Source organism: Manduca sexta, chromosome 26 (genome assembly GCF_014839805.1).
Source record: "Manduca sexta isolate Smith_Timp_Sample1 chromosome 26, JHU_Msex_v1.0, whole genome shotgun sequence".
NCBI classification, from domain to species: Eukaryota; Metazoa; Arthropoda; class Insecta; order Lepidoptera; family Sphingidae; genus Manduca; species Manduca sexta.
Window position 1 is genome coordinate 1456300 of NC_051140.1, and position 17859 is coordinate 1474158.

The 17859-nt window shown below is 38.8% G+C and overlaps 1 protein-coding gene across 2 annotated transcripts; it reads left to right on the forward strand.

The window, feature by feature from the left end:
- The first annotated feature begins 539 nt into the window (after positions 1-539).
- LOC115453314 (nucleolar protein dao-5) lies at positions 540-17491 on the forward strand. 2 transcript variants are annotated; one of them, XM_037443444.1, is made up of 13 exons: positions 540-749; positions 2926-3075; positions 3691-3865; positions 4305-4482; positions 5137-5242; positions 6555-6662; positions 7594-7698; positions 8772-8910; positions 9637-9795; positions 10871-11046; positions 12260-12382; positions 12869-12959; positions 13305-17491. In XM_037443444.1, exons 1-13 carry the CDS (start codon positions 705-707, stop codon positions 13475-13477), a joined length of 1728 nt encoding a protein of 575 aa, XP_037299341.1. In that variant the 5' UTR covers positions 540-704; the 3' UTR covers positions 13478-17491. The 2 variants fall into 2 exon arrangements, with proteins under 2 accessions (XP_037299341.1, XP_037299342.1); XM_037443445.1 differs by having other exon boundaries at positions 3694-3865.
- The last annotated feature ends 368 nt before the right edge of the window (positions 17492-17859 follow it).

A 17859-nucleotide genomic window follows, 5' to 3' on the forward strand; every position in this document is an offset into this window, starting at 1 on the left:
AGGTACTACATATTACATAATAATAATCATTAAATTTATTTATGTTTTTCAAATAAAAATCGCGCGGGTATTTGCATATGCTAAACCATAATTGAACTTCTGTGGTCGATAGTTACCATTGTCATTCAGTTATTTTGTATGATAATTATATGAGGAGCGAGATATAAAAGTTTGAAAATGTGTTTCTCAAACTCGAACTTCTAGAAAAGTGGGTGTTGCAATCGATAATTGGATGTCGACATCACTAAATCACTACAGTTTGAGTTATTTTGATCTTGACATCTTTGGTGATTTATTTTTATCTCAAAAGTAATGTACATACTGAAATCTCAGATGTTTAATTATAGCCTTTTCCTAAGCAGATCAATTGGGATCAAAAAAGGTTTTCCCGTAAATTGCCCATTTGCGTGCTGACTGTACATATTTTAAAGCTATAATAAAGAGTTTTAAAAGTTTAGGAAATTAAATCGTTGTTGATAATATATTACATACTTTATTTAGAAATAAGTAGGTACCTTTAAGAAAAATATATTTTTTATGATGAATGGTGACATTGTGGCAGTATAGTAATGTAACACTTGCCTCCCAAGCCATACATTTAAAAGCATAATTTGATTTGATCGATTGTGCGTTGAGGTTATTTTTATTTGTTGTGGAATTTATTGGATTGTTGTTATGTTGAAATAAAGTTGTGAACTAAAACCATGTCTGATATAGAAGAACCGCCAAGTAAAGTGTTGAAGTTGGAGGTATGAGGCATTATCCCAAAGTGGTTTTCTGTTAGTAACAACAGGCTTGTTTGCATAAAACAATACAGTAAAATGATGGAAAAATCTGTGATTTAACGGCTGTGCAGTAAAATATCTGTAGTTATACAAATATTCTGTAATATTTGATTGAGATAGGAAGTAATGCGACTATTTAATTGGCACTTAAGGCGATATTTTATTAATAAGTCTCTATGACTCTCTTTTCTGTAAAACAAAGTAAATAGGGTAAAAAAGAGAAAAGAAAATACTTGGCCAAAGTTATTATGCAGTATAAAATGCTAAACTAATTTAAAACTTCATAATTATTAGAGTACTTTAAATAAAATGAACCGATATATAAAAACACGTAAAATTTAAGTCACATAAAAGCTAATTTATTTTTCACATTTAAGAACAACCGTGTACGGTTATTTAGTCCCTAGTCAATGAAATGTCAAGGTGCGTTGGGGTTAAATCGGACGCTTTTTCAACGTGTTAAACAGTGTTCTCAAAATTTTTTTTTACATGAATTCTATAGAAGCTATCATAATGAATTATTAACTTAGCTATATGTTATTAAATACACTAAATGGTATATATTTTTTAATATTCTTAAATATAACAGTTAATGTTTTATAAGGCTTTGAAAAAGTACCATACTTTTAGAAATGTGTGAGAAAGATAGGACCTTCACAGGTATAGTTCGGACTACTCTCTAAAATCGTATATGTTAAAGGGATTCTAAAATCCATAAAAAGAGTATATTCTGATCTAGATAGTCATTTATAAACATTCAAAAAATTAATAAATTTCGTAAGATATTTTTAGAAGCGAACTTTGTTTTTTTAATAGTTCTAGGCATACGATCTTACCCCACATGAGTGACACTGTAGATATTTTTTAAAATATTTGAAGTAATAGTACATACACGAGGAAATAAATAACAAATAAACAAAATCAATCATTCACCTGAACTAAAAAAAATTACATAATTACTGAGTTCAGAAGTTTTCGTGTATAAATTTTGACATAAACGTGCAATATTTTACAAGTGCTAGGTCGAACGATTTTTATCTGTTCTTTAACGACAAATAATTGTATGCGTGAAGATCGGATCTCAGGGAATATAGGTGTTTCGACAAATTCCAATAAACAAGTCACAAGATTTATTTCCTTTATGATACTATATAACTACAAAAGTAATTGAAAACAGGAAATACTAAATCAAAATTAGGCAAATTCTTGCATGGGGTTAATCCGGATCTGCCAGGGAACGACGAAATGCCGATATTCTGTTTGTTAGCACCGTAAACATTATTTATTTGACGGAATCATTCATGTGAACTAGTGGAACGTAGATAATAAGATGGGGCTGCAGGTAGTGTTGTCGAAGAACAAAAATTATAACACAATTGCAAGTTATTTCATTTATACGATGTTACACCTCCTACGATCTTACCCCAACGCGCTATTATACTTGATAATTAGTTCACTGAAGTAATATTGAGATTCGAAGACCAACTACTTAAAAAAAATGTATTTTTACATGACAATGTTTCTAATTTATATAATGTATAATATATGAGGTACATACAGAAGTAAAAAATAAATAGATGTATACAATCAAACATAGAACCCCCTTTTTTGAAGAAGGTTAAAAATGAAATTATTATAAAGTAATCATATGGTGTGTTATGATCTATATTAAATCTGATATTAAAGATGTCTGTTTGTGTGAACACAAGATTCACAAGCTTGTGGATTACATGCTTTCTTGAAATAGAACTATTTTGCGGATTTTGACTGTGTATGCTCATTCTGTATAGATTGGACCATCAAAAATTATCATTTTTTAAAAGTTGTATAATTGTAAAATGTAGGTAAATATTATAACATTGACTTTTCGGATGACCAACATCTCAGTCTGCCCTGTGACAATGAAGGCTGCAAAGTTTTCAAAATATTGGGAGAAAATTAAAATATAAAAACCATGATAAAATCCATGTAAACATGAGGAATCATTATACACTATACATGCTTTCTGCCTAAAATCTTCAATTAGTAATCCTTAGGTACTGTACATTCCAAGTATTACAAATATCTCAATGACATATACACACTATTGGCAATGAATCTTTAAAGTACCACACACTGATACCTATCTTCTTGTTGCCAGATTTCAGGAGCCGAGAGTGTCGATGGCGTTGACGGTGCTGATGGTGTCGAGGAGCACCTGGACCCAGAGGAAGAAGAGGACAACATGGAGGAGGGGCAGGAGGAGTGGCTCAGTGAAGGTGTGCTAACAGACGATGACTACAACCCTGGGGTAAGTGGTGATACTTATTGATGATGACTTTTCATGTCACATTTTTTTTTAATGAACTTTCTTATTTTTAAAGGTTTTCTAAGAACATTTTAAAGTTAGTACTTACTAGTAGTTACTTGTAATAATTTCTTATATTTACGCAAATGTTAAACATTGAAGCAAAACTATTTTTCGGATTTTATCACGGTTTGTTATATTATAATTGCCTTCATGGTCAACATAAAGAATCATTGAAGCAACATCCAATTATCAAATCATAAGAAAAAAAGCAAAGTCCTATGATTATCTCAATAAAAGAAAAAGGAATTCTATGCTGCAGAATTATAGGTGAAAATCAGTACCACTGACAGTGCAGTGGTTAAATGTAACACAATTTAAAGACAATATTTAGCCAAGAAGTGGAAAGAAACAACTGTGCAAGAATGGCCAAATTTGTAATGAAATATGAATGCATCCCTTCTAGCTGAATTTCAGAAGAATTAAAGTATTAGACAAGCCCGGTGATGTGTATCAAATATTTGGTAACCATGTGGCCAATGAAATAAGAATCAGAAAATTATTACCATCATAAAAAATAAACTATTTGATGGTCACTTAATCTCGGTTTCTATTAAGCAGGGCGAGCAGGAAGCGATGGAGGCGCATCCACCAGAGATGCTGGAAGAAAGTCGGACGGCAGACGACGCGACGCCCAGCCTGGAGTCCTCCACGGAGCAGGTGGAGCGGCTCGAGGCGCTGGACCCGGCCGACACGCACGACTGGCTCGAACACACAACCAACGCGCAACACGGTCAGCAAAACAAGTAGTTAAAAAAATACAGAATCTCAAATCGCCTTTATACTTTTGTATTGCCAATCTATAACTTTTACGGTGAGCAAAGAGGCTAAAAAAATTAGTATTTAAAATTTTGTGTCTTCAATATACAACACATTTTCCGTAAATGATGAACGAATAGGGTTGCCAACTTTCGAGTTTATAATTTCGTAGCTTTTTATTTGAATAAAAAAGCAATGTGACGTAAAGTGTTGTTCGAAACCGTCTCCCGTTGTAACGCATCGTAACGTTTTACAAAACCCCCCTCCACCAAAATTGCGTTACGTAATACTTGAACAACCCCTAAGGCTGTCCTCGCTCGCGTCGCACCACCACAGGCCAGTGTGGGATAACACACTGTACGTGTGTTAATGAAGGAATACGATACTCATTTGTGTTTCTTTTTCTCAATTAGGTATGAAAGATGACAGCAGCCAGGGTGAAGTGCAGCAAAAAGTCCAGGTGAACGGCAAGGGGCAGGAGAGTCAGAGCCAGGACTCCATCAAGAAAGAGGAACAGGACATGGAAGACACCCTGAACGACCTGGATCGCAGATACGAGCTGCCCGAGGATTTGGACGCTTTCCTTATCAGGTAATGGATTTAGTACACATAAGTCCCTTTTGTTTGTCCCTTTGATATGGTGGGATAACGATTTTCCCAGAGTAACAAGTAGCCTATAGCACTTAGAGGTATTGTAGCTCTGTAATAGTAAAAAAAAATCAAAATTGGTTTAATAGTTTTTGAGATTACTTCATTCGAACAAACAAATTCTTCGGCTTTATATAATAGTATAGATAGTGTTTATTTTGTCTTCGCGCACGTGAAAAACCCTTTCCGCTAAGAAAATTTTGAACCGTTATAGCAATCCATAACGCAATCTATACGACACTAGCGCCATCTGCTTAAAAATATTTCATCTAATTTAAAAAAAATATATGGTCATGTATTTTCCATGGGGGTAATTTACCGGGGAACACACAGACAATAACATTTACTATCATATAAAGCTAAAGAGTTTGTTTGTATGAACGCGCTAATCTCAGGAACTATTGGTTAAAATTGAAAAATTCTTTTGGAGTTAGAAAACCTATGCATTGATGAAGGCTTTAGGCTATATATCATCACGCTATGGCCAATAGGAGCGGAGTAGTAATGAGAAATGTTGCAAAAACGGAGAAAATTTATTACTTTTCAGATCTTCCCTTGCAAAAGCTTTCGATAATAAATGTTTTCGATATGTTACAGAAAGAGCGATGGTCAAGTGGTCGATAAAAATATAAAAACTCAAGAGGAGCCGGCGACTGCGCCCGCGCCCGCCGGCGACGACGGCAACGACACCGACGACCTGCTCGTGAGTATGGGCTGAGCAGGAGGAGAATATTTAGATTTCATCAGCTCTAATTGAGCCCTGCTCATTTTATGTCGCTAGGGACTACGTTGATTCTTGCAGTTATGACAAATTACATTCAGTATCTTCAGTCTAGTAATAGTATGTATGCTGAGCGTAATATTATGATGAGAAAATTTAAAAAGAGAGGAAAAGACAAAGCCTTTATACTTTAAAAGAATACTAGTACTGGAGAAGGTTCTTATGTTCAGGTTTAGCGGTGTCTTAGAACTAGCGCGATGTTTGTTACAGTCTAACACGACAAGCTTATTGAGATACACATATACTGATTAGGCAGAGGGTGGTAGTTAAGGATGAGCGATGTTAATGAAATATCGATTGCTTAATATCGATATTCCGATATTGTTGACTACAAATACAAATTATCGATATTTTGTAATATATATATTTTCGAAGTAGTAGTTCCTGAGATTAGCGCGTTCAAACAAACAAACTCTTCAGCTTTTTATAATAGTATAGGTATGGCCATTGGCAGACAGTTGTGACGTCACTTGGCATGTAGATCCGATTTCGCGCGAAAATTTAAACTGTCATTATAAAACTGCATTTTGGCAACAATATAGTATTTAATTTTTTTATATACTAATAGCCTAGTTGGATGTGGAACGGACTGCCGGGGCAAATGTCCGCAGGTTGAAGACCCAAGGGCACGCATTTCTAACTTTTCTAAAGTAATGTGTGAATTCTTTGTGAATGATCGCTTGCTTTAACGATGAAGGAAAACATAGTGAGGAAACCTAGAAATGTCTCTAAGAATTTTCAGGGTATGTGTAGTCTGCAAATCTGCACTAGGCCAGCGTGGTGGACTAAGGGCAAATCCCTCTCTATAGTAAAGGAGGCCAGTGCAGCAGTGGCACAGTATATAATGCAGGGTGGATATTATTATATACTAGAGGTCTACTCTACACGAAATTTAATCGAATGGATCCTTATTTATATAAAAATGAATCCCTATTTCCCTTGGTCACGCCATCACGCGTGAACGGCTGGACCGATTTCACTTTATTTTTGTTGTGTTTGTTATTGTCAGGAGAAGGTTCTCATGAAAGAAAAGATTAAAAAAATTGCGCGGAAAATTAGAAAACTTAACGAAAATATTATTTTTATATAACTGTGAATTGTTTGAAATAATTGTCAACCATTGACAGAATGCGCGCAGCAAGTTCATAGTTAAGACGCGACAACGTCTGTCGGGTCAATTAGTCAAATATAAAAATATTGCATCTACCGTTCTAAACTTTAACACTTTCCTCAGAGGATGCTCGGCGAAGAAGACAGCAAAGTGAAGAAAAAGATGTTGGTGAAGAAGAGCGGCGCGGTGCAAAACGATATGCTCTCGAGCGACGACGAGTTCACTTACGAGGTGAGTACAGATCGCGCGAGTCGTGAGCACGCTCGTGATTGGTCGGTTTCGCGCTGATGAAACGCGATTGGTTCGTCAGTCGATGCTCGTTGTCTATTGGCTCGCTCGTGTCACGTGGCTGCTTTATGCTTGTTCATACATACGCGAGTTCGACCCCACCACTGTGCACTTGTGTTGTTTGCTGTAGCTGATAAGTTAGGTTGAGTTTAAGCAAGAAATGGATGTGAATAATGTGTGTGTGAGTGTGTGTTTATTATTATTTCTTTTTTTTTGTCAGTTAATTGTTGGAGAGTTACCTTTTGTAGTTTAGTCGGCTTCATATTACACACACTGAGACACCTTCTTTTCACTCCTCTAAGGGGTAGGTTGAGACGCAACAGGTGCACCCAGTTTTCGCCGTGTGTGTTCCGTCCCATGATGTGGAAACGAGTCTATTGTCATATCAAGTAAAATTCCAGATTACGAAGTAGTATTTGTAGGCGATAGCCTAGTTGGATGTGGAACGGACTGCCAAGACGAATGTTCGCAGGTTCAAATCCCAAGGACACACACCTCTGACTTTTCTAAAATCATGTGTGCATTCTTTGTGAATTTATCGTTCGCTTTAACGGTGAAGGAAAACATCGTGAGGAAACCTGCACATCTAAGAAGTTCTCTATAGGAATTTCGAGGGTGTGTGAAGTCTACCAATCCGCACTAGGCCAGCGTGGTGGACTAAGGCTAATCCCTCTCAGTAGTAGAGGAGGCCCGTGCTCAGCAGTGGGCAAGTATATAATATATTATTGTTATTATTCGTAGTATGAACCGAGTTGAGTAACCAATATCACGTTGGCCAATCTGGGTTTCAAACCATACACTTCAGCACTGCAGTCATACCGTAATTCATCTATGCTACCGATATAGTCAATTTTTTTTTTTATATTGTCGATAGGACACGAAGGTGAAGACACTGAAGGTGGCCAAGAGTGTGCTGATGAAGAAGCGACCCGCGACCAAGGCGGTGCCCGAGGCCATGAGCGACGACTCCACCGACGCGGTATGTACTCACCCACTTAAGCAGCTGAACAAATTAAAAAAAAAAAAACAAATCGTCTATACACCACTATTTATAGTCGTTTTGGAACTGAAAACTTTCAATTCTGATTGGCGGTGCAATCAATGCATACACCGCCATCTCGTCGACATCGCCGGTACTGCAAGATGATCGATGTGTTGATACAACTGTAGTAATATCATACAACAATCACGCTAGATGGCGATAGACGATACTGGCTTGCGATATCAGAATTTACGCGACGCACTGCATACATACCGTCCGAATAGGAACCGTCGGAGGGGCCGCGGCCGGTCACAAACATCTGCCTGACTGGAAATCTTCCCTTCCATAGAGGAACGCAACCATCTGTTCCTCTAGAGTGGCGTTAAATTCTGCTAAATTCTGTTTCAATAATAGGCTTTAAAAAAATACTAATGTAATAAAATTAAAATAGTTTTTATAAACATTAAAATTAATGTTTATGAATAATAAATGAGATCTCGTGGTAATGCAATTAAATCTCGCGTACTACTATGACCATTATGATCGGTGCCATACATAACTATTGTTGCAGCGTTACTGTCATTATCAAACTCGAATCAGTGAAAAATATTATTAAAAACTTCTTTAATTATTAACAGTACAATTTAGTCACTTTTTTACGGTCCTACAATTTTTTATCAGCGATAGCCTAGTTGGTTGTGGAACGGACTGCCGAGATGAATGTCCGCAGGTTCAAATCCCAAGGGCAAACACCTCTAAACTTTTCTAAAAAATTATGTGTGTATCCTTTGTGAATTATCGCTTGCTTTAACGGTGAAGAAAAACATCGTGAGGAACTGCATACCTGAGCACTCTATAGGAGTTTTGAGGGTGTGTGAAGTCTACCAATCTGCACTCAAACGTGGTGGACTAATGCCTAATCCCTCAGTAGTAGAGGAGTGCCCAACAGTAGGACAGTATTATACTACAGGGCTGATATTAACCACATCAAGGTTTGCCATTCCTGAATCTAGGCACTATATAAAACCCAAAGCCAAACTCCCTGACACAAGACCATGGTACTTTTCCAGTCTTCGGACGAGGCGGCGACCGTGAAGAAGATGTTCGCCGTCGCGCCGAAGAAGTCCGCCGGCTCGAACAGCGCCGGCCGGACGCTGCCGTCCGCGGCGGCGAAGCCTCCGGAAAAGCCGGCACCGGCTAGCAACACCGGTGAGATCTCAGTCCATGTACTTTTCTAACAATGTTGGCCCTAATGATGTCTTATTTTTACGCGAATGTTAGACGTTGTAATAAAACATATTTTTTTCTGATTTTATCGAGGTTCTTTATATTATAATTTTCCCCTGACGTTTTGAAGAATTTGCAGGGTTCATGATCACTTTGCTGTTCATCATGTTACCCAACGTAACGTGACGTTAACGCCGACCTATTTATTATTTTGTGTGTGTGTGCGCGTGCATGTGTGCGTGCGTGCGTTTGTGAATGCGTGCGTGAGTGTGTGAGTGCGTGGGTGCGTGCGTGCGTTCGTGAATGCGTGCGTGCGTGAGTGTGTGAGTGCGTGCGTTCGTGAATGCGTGCGTGAGTGTGTGAGTGCGTGAGTGCGTGCGTGCGTGCGTGCGTGCGTTCGTGAATGCGTGCGTGTGTGAGTGTGTGAGTGCGTGCGTGCGTACGTGCGTGCGTGCCTGTGTTAGTACTATGTAGGCAAATATAGTAAATGACTTTTCAGACAAATGACACCTCAGTCCGTCCCATGACTATGAAGGCTGCAGATTTGATATATCGGGAGAAAATTATAATATACAAATAAATGTATGTCAATTGTTAGCTTATTTTATAAAAATCGCCTGGAAAAAAAATTACATTAATGTCAAGTTTAAACGAATCATTGTTGCCACATATATTTTATTACATTATCATATTTGTTTCGCCGTGCAGGCAAGCCGACAGCGCCGGCGCCGCCCAAACAGTACGTCAACAAGAACCTGCAGTCGAAGCCGTCGCCGCGGCCCTTCGCCCCCTCGCCCTCCGCCCCCGCAGCCATCACCAACAACTCTTCCGATCGCAAATCACAACCAGTCAAAATGGATACAGCAAGTAAGTCATGGCACACGTGTTCATCTCCGATGGGTTGTCCCATATGAAATTAGGATACTTTTGCCATATTGTTTTTAACTACATTTATTCAATTCAATTTATTGCACTCCACAATTGTTAAAATACAGGTTTTACAAATTAAGGAAAGTACATAATCATTATAGGCGGCGATAGCCTAGTTGGTTGTGGAACGGTCTGCCGAGACGAATGTCCGCAGGTTCAAATACCAAGGGCTCACACCTCTGATGTTTCTAAAAAAATTATGTGTGTATTCTTTGTGAACTATCGCTTGCTTTCACGGTGAAGGAAAACATCGTGAGGAAACCTGCATACATGAGAAGTTCTCTATAGGAATTTCGAGGGTGTGTGAAGTCTACCAACCTGCACTAGGCCAGCGTGGTGGACTAAGGCCTAATCCCTCTCAGTAGTAGAGGAGGCCCGTGCTCAGCAGTGGGCAAGTATATAATACAGGGCTGATATTATTATTATTATTATTACATAATCGTGGACCCTGCAGGGCACGGCAACAAAGAAGAGAGGGAGAAACTTTTCCTTCAATAAAAAGTGTTGTTCAAAGAAATTATTAATTTGTTTCTTCTTAAACTACTAATTTGTTAACCTGTTTAGGGCCGGCTTATATAAACACACAAAACTTTTGGTTGAACCCTTAATTTTTCAACATGTGTGTTCCGTCTCATGCCGTGGTGGTGGGTGTGTCCATATCAGTCACAAAGTCCATACTCCGGACTGATACTGAGCAGAAAAAAGCAATATCACTGCCCGATTCGAGATTCAAACCTGAGACTGCAGCACTGTAGTAATACCGTAATACCATTAAGCCACTGAGGCAGTGAGTCAGTAGCTTTTGTTCGCGGCTCCGCTTGAATTGAATAAAGTTTTTCGAGATAGAAAGTAGCCTATTTCTTTCCCAAGGTCTTTATATCCATACCAAAAACTTTCACGCGAGTGAAGCCGCGAGCAAATGTTAGTACTTGTCAAGTTTATAAGGCGATAGTATAATTGTGTAAAATTATGACATATTATTTATTTAAAATTATGACATGTTATTTCGTAGCCAAACCAAAGCCGGAGTTGAAATCGAAGCCCTTGGAGAAGTCGGACAGCGCGCGCGACTCCGACGTCAAGATGGAGGTGATCGCGGACGCGCGCCGCTCCGCCCGACACCACGACGAGATCATCGATGAGGAGGAGTTCCTCGAGGAGGAGGAGGACTACGACCTCGACGAGGAGGTGCTACTCCATTATATAAATAGACACGTCACGCCTTTATTACCGAAGGGATAGGCAGAGGTGCAGTCAGGACACCCACTTATTGCCACCTGTGTTCTGTTCTCTGTTATATTGTAGATTAGCTTTTGCCCGCGGCTTCGGCCGCGTGACCGATTTTTCCGGGATAGAGAATAGCCTTTAACCTTCCCAAGGTCTTAAACTATCTCTATACTAAATATCATAAAAATCCGTTCAGTAGATTTTCAGAAAATCGATCATATGTACTACGTACTAGATTTGGCGTTCCGAACATTCACTGTGTTTAACTGAATTTAACTGCAATCTATACAACTGCTTTAGTATGGTGTCAATATAATATAATATAAGAACTCGAGTATAAGTGTAAACTTGAATGTGAATAAAAAATATAAGTCAAATAAGTAAAATTATTTGTTGTTCTAAGTGAATAAATCTATACTATTATATAAAGCTGAAGAGTTTGTTTGTTTGTTTGTTTGAACGCGCTAATCTCAGGAACTACCGGTCCAAACTGAAAAATTCTTTTTGCGTTGGATAGCCCTTTGTTCGTGGAGTGCTATAGGCTATATATCATCACGCTATACCCAATAGGAGCGGAGCAGTAATGGTTAATTTCAGGAACTACTGATTCGAACTCAAAAATTCTTTTTGCGTTGGATAGCCCTTTGTTTGTGGAGTGCTCTAAGTTATATATCATCACGCTATGACCAATAGGAGCGGAGCAGTAATGAAACATGTTGCAAAAACGGGGACAATTTATTAGTTTTGAGAGCTTCCGTTGCGTGCGCTGCGTAAACGGTTAAAGTTATGCAACAATGATGTATGACGGGATTGTTCCTCTTAAAAAGTTTTAAAAAATATATTATAAAACAAAGTCCCCTGCTGTATCCGTCTGCCCCTAAACGTGTTTAAAGCAAAAACTACCCAACGTATTAAGATGAAATTTGGTATGGAGACAGTTTGAGACCCTGCGAAGAACATAGGCTCCCGGGAAACTACTACTTTTATAACGGAAAACTTTAGCCTAAAAAACTTTATAACGCGGGCGGAGCCGCGGGCAAAAGCTAGTAGGTTATAACAGTGACGTTTTGGTCGCCATTTTAGTTCAGATTTTGAACAAATAGTTTATATGGACGTTCGTGTCTATAGAAATATCGTTTTGTATTATTAGACATATACAAGGTATGTGTTGCAGGAGTTCGCCGAGGAGTCGGAGTCGGAGCCGAACCGCAACCAGCGCATCATGCGGCCCGAGCGCATGGACGAGGAGCTGCCCAGCGACGCCGAGAGCCACACCGAGGACGGCAGCCTCTACGACGTGAGCACGCGCAACGCGTAACCGTACCGCGAACTACACTGCGAACTGTTGCAGTAGCAGTTCGCGAGCGGCGCGCGTTTTTAACTTTAATAAGAGTTTAGCAGCATTGGGACATGAATATCTATTTCATTTTTAAACCGTATCGCAATATATCAAATAATTTACAGACAACCATAAAGGTGAAAAATATCAAAACGTTACTACACATTATCCTCAATTAAAATATTTTTTGTTTATTAGCTAAAATAAAGTCACATCTTTGAAGATTTTTCTAAAGAAAAACTATTGTTGATTTTAATCACACAAATAAAACATTATAATTTTATTATTGCGTCCTAAGACAGACAGGCTTACGGCCCTCCTGATAGTTAGTGATCACTGTTGCCCATAGACGTCAGCAATGCCAGGAGCACAGCCGAGACGCTTTCTACAATTAAAAAAATTAAACCTTTGTGTATGTTTGAGATCGGAACATGTTGTCGACAGGAGATCCCGTCGTCGGACTCTGAGGACCTGGATGACTGGTTCTCGCTGGACGTGAGGGCTGAGAGGGCCGGCGACTACCTGCCGCTACTCGGTAAGTTATGCCACCTAACTGTCAAACAAAAAGGTTTCATTTACACGCACGTACTCGCAGACACTCGCTTACACTCGCACACACTCACACACACTCACACGTACACTTACGCGGTGTATCTTTGAAGGGGTAGGCAAACATAAGGTGTTTGAATTGTTCGTTTGCGTAGCACGTTTGGTTGCATTACCTTTAGCGTATTTGAACGAAATATTTGACCAATTACATATTAAACCAATCTAATATAATATTTCATTACACAATCATCACAAACCCAATATTGCTTTGTCCAAAAGGCATAAAAATTGACCAAGTGTAACACCATAATTACACAACCCGTGTTTCCAGGGTCGAAGGCGCGCACGCTGCTGCTGGAGGAGAAGCGGCGCGTGTCGGCGCGCCTCAGCACGCTGCGCCAGAGCCTGTCCGCGCTCACCGACAGCGGCCGGCGCCAGGCCGAGCAGCTGCGCCGCGCCACCATGACCCTCGCGGAGCTCGACGACATGCTCAAGGCCACCTGACTGCACACCATAGACCTGTCGACCGGCGAGTAATCTCTCGCCAGTCGACCCCCCTCTGTCTACCATCAGGGGTATACACACTTACTTCGCTGTCACCTGACTGATATGTTGCAATGCTCGGGCTGACTCATGCTACTGCTGCAAGACTTCACTGACGACCTGAAGGACTTCGGTCACTCGCATGATTAATAATGATGCTGTAACAGTCCTGTAATACAGTATGGAAGGTTAGTCGAGGGATCTGTTTAAAGGAGGGTATTCAGTGTTCGACTCTCGTGCGAAATATGTATGAAATATAGGAGCTATTTTGCGGGAATTTTAGCATTTACGCTTTCCTAGGCCTGGTCTGAAATATGGAGGTAAAACGGAACACATTTATATAAAACGGCCAATAATATATGTCAAAGAAGTCATTACCATACCCATCCTTCCCCCCTCACTTCCTTCTCACAGCCCCATCCCCCCCTTAGGGACCCCTGCTGTCATTAAACCAGAAGATTCCAGGATCCCATTCACAAGTTTCTCTTGGTGTTGAATGCTCGGGTCCAGGCCTCCGCAGTCAACAAGCTAGAGGCCTCCAGCATGCCAATCGCAAGGTTACCTCAGTGACTACTGCGGAATAGCCTACCAAAAAAAGTAGCTACCATAAAGGTTCCTTCAGGTTGGGGCTCATTTACGAATTTGTTTTTTAGGTATACTTTTTCATTTATCATTATTTTTTGGACTGTCTCGGTGGCGTTGTTGTACTGCATGCGCGGTACGGTAGCGCTCTGAGGTCCTGGGTTCGAATCACGAGTCAGGCAAGGTGATATCGTTGGGTTTTTCTGCTCAATATCAGCCCGGAGTCTAGAATTTGTGCTCGATATGGCAATCGGCTCGCCCCCTATCACATCATGGGACGGAACACACTTGGCGAAAAGTGGGTGCCGTGGTTGCGCCTCTGCGTACCTCTTCGGGGATAAATGCTTGATTAATGTATTATTTTTTTTGCGTATATGTTTACGTGCAAGCATAAACTGCTATGTGTTGAAGATTCCTCGGCTATCAATACATACTGTCGCACTCTTAATAAAATAATGACCCATTCCAAAATTGCCAATTTATGGGAATCGTCAAACAACCAATTTCTGTTTGCGACCTTTTAGTTTTTTCACGTTTTTTTTTTTCATGTTATAGTGTTCATTTTTACCCATCTTTAATAAGCTCAATTTTATAGGAACTTCAAAAAAAAAGTAGCAAACAAAAATTTGTTGTCCGACGACTGCCACAAATTATCAACTTTGAAATAGGTCATTATTTTATTAAGAGTGCGCTGTATACTATCACACTGCTCGACACGAGCCTCTTCTACGAGTGGTTAGGCCTTAGTCCACCACGCTGATCTAGTGCAGGTTGGTAGACTTCACATACCTTCGAAATTCTTATGAAGAATTCATAGGTATGTAGGATTCACTGTTACATATGAAGGGAGAAATGTTATTCGATGGTTAAAATATAAATATCAATTACCTCGAAATATAAATTAAATTAATTTTTGATAACACTTAATAGTTTTGAAATGGATAATGATATTTATATTTTCACTTTACTTAAAACCGTCATACTCCAACTAGATCATTTTGCAGATGAGATATTTTTCTTGGGGACCGTCTTGTTGTTTTTGAAAAGTACGCATTAACTTCACTTTGTTTATTATAGACGGGCATTTAAACATTGCGTTACTAAATGAAACCACATAATTATCTTCTTGAAAATAACACTTTACAATAAGAATACACGCACTGTAGTTGTAAAACAAAAGAGTAAGTTACGCACAAAATAATGTCGATAAGAAGTGATTGTAGTTTTACACTAATGCCACTATTCTAAGAGAATTCGTCGCAGCGACATCACACTTTCAGTCAGAAATACATGCACACACCAAAGCACTAAACTACAACATAATAAAAAAGTCAGAAAAGTAAAACCGAAATTCATGGTGATAATATTCGTTATTTATGGATGATATTTGGCACAATGTTAGCAGAGGTAAAGACGAGTATATGGTTTGCTAACGTAACGGCTAAAGGACCTTGTATATAACCTTACCAGGAAAACAAAGACATGTTGGCGCCGTTTTAAACCTAATATTCTCAATACAAGTTCTATATTTTATCACAATGGCGCGCTATTTTATTTTGCTGGTCAGACTATAGTGCAAGTTTTTTTTATATATTCAGTAGACTGAGCTAAGAGATAGCCTTAACGGCATATCCTGTATATAAAGGCGGCAGTTTCCTATTTTGGACAGTACTCGGTAATATACACATCTAACTGTGGAACATGGAGTTTCGGCTAGTAACAAAACTTTACACAGATGATGCTTACGAACATAACTGGTGGTAATTCTTCCATATGTGAGAGTCCGCCTGGATAGGTACTACCGGTGTCTATTTCTGCCGCCAAGCAGCAGTGTGTAGTCACTGTTGTGTTCCGGTTTAAAAGACATTGTAATCAGTGTAACTACTGGACATAATGAGACTTATCATCTCATGTCTCAGGATGGCGAGCGCAGTGGAATACCAAACAATACTTTGTAATTCAAAGTGTTGGATGGTGTTTCTGCTATTTATAGGCGGTCATATCGCTTACTATCAGGCGAACGGTGAGCTCTTCTCGACTTTCAAAGCAATAAAAAAACTGGTATCTCTTTCTGAAAACAATGTGCTATATTTATTGCCGAGTATCTTTAGTTCTATGTGTAATTTTCACTGCAGAGTACTGTATAGAATGTTGCTTGATATAAAAATTATATATAAGCTATTGTCACTATACTTAAGAGTTATTGTTATATTTTAAGAAATAAAAGCGATTATAATTAATATTTGTAGTTCCTTATGTTGGCTATCAGTAGCTGACATTTGTAATGTTGCATTAGATTCCTCGGAGCTCGCATGCGGACTGTATTTTATTCAGGGAATGAAGGGACAAAAAATAAATGTAGGTTCCGGAAACAGGATATAGTTAACTCCTTTATTAAATTATATTTTTGCTGTACACCTTCTGCTGGATTCCCGAGACCCGCCATCTTGCGGTTATTATATTTTAACCAGCCAATCAACAAAGGAAGCCTAAACATTCAGCCTACAAGTCTACCGTCCTGTCAATCTGGCCGCAGACTATAAAATGTAATAATATCGTATTCAAAAAAATACTTTAGAATTAAACTAACATCATAACATCTTAATAGTAAATATGTAACTACTTATTAGAGTTACAAGTTATAAAGGTCATTTCATCCACGAAGACTCGCCCCACCACTTTTTAAGCGGGTTGTCGCGGGGTAAGCGCCTGGTCCAAGCTCCTACCTCGACGTTATCTATCGTAGTGTGCGTGTGCACTCATGCTGCTCACGGACACTGTAAGTACATTGTCACGGGTTAGACTGAGGTGTTGCTTGTCCAAAAAGTCAAAGTTACAACATCTATCTACATTTTACAATCATATAATTATTTTTATATTTGCTTTTGTCGGTCCGATCTACGCAGAATGAGCTGTGTCAAGAAGTCAAAAAATATATTGTATGTTTAAAGTTTAGACAAAATAAAAATGAACTATGCATAATATAGTTTTATACTAGTTTTGGTGGCGTATTGCGTGCGCTGTTCGACACCGCTCTGAGGATCTGAGTCTAAATCCCAGGTCCGTCAATGATATTTGGGTTTCCTATTTAGTGTCATCATCTCGCAATCTGTTAATATACTGATGCGCTAAAATGCGCTTTAAGAACATGTAAATCAAAATATGAATGAATTATTTTACATTGGGGTTTTGTTATTTCATGTAGATAGTAACCATCGCATGAGCGCAAAATTTTTGTATGACAATCTTTCCAATGTCCACGCTATATAATCTTAGATCCTCTCTTAGAACTCTGGTTGTACTATTTGATGACTTGGATTTACTGTACAGTGAGTTTGTATTTTAGCTATGAAATGTGTAAATATTAATTCAAATAAATTAGTTTTAAGTAAATTTGCTTTTTTATTCAATACTAGCTTTTGCTCGCGGCTCCGCCCGCGTTATAAAGTTTTTCAGGCTAGTTTTCCATTATAAAAGTAGTAGTTTCCCGGGAGCCTATGTTCTTCCCAGGGTTTCAAACTGTCTCCATACCAAATGATCCCTAATCACCCCCTGATAGTTATTTTTGAAATATATTTCATGTACAGAATTGACCTCTCTACAGATTTATTATAAGTATAGATTCCTTAAATACTGTTCCACTGTTAAATCGATTAAAAAATAAATCTTCCACTTTGGTAAGCGTACCGCGTCAAAATCTATACTATTATATAAAGCTGAAGAATTTGTTTGTTTGGACGCGCTCAGGAACTACTGGTCCG

Excerpts from the sequence above, each read along its gene's own strand:
- LOC115453314 (XM_037443444.1), top strand. The coding sequence starts at position 705 with ATGTCTGATATAGAAGAACCGCCAAGTAAAGTGTTGAAGTTGGAG. Across the intron at positions 3,866-4,304 it reads CACAACCAACGCGCAACACG|GTATGAAAGATGACAGCAGC; the intron begins GTCAGCAAAACA and ends TTTCTCAATTAG. Across the intron at positions 12,383-12,868 it reads AGGACGGCAGCCTCTACGAC|GAGATCCCGTCGTCGGACTC; the intron begins GTGAGCACGCGC and ends TGTTGTCGACAG.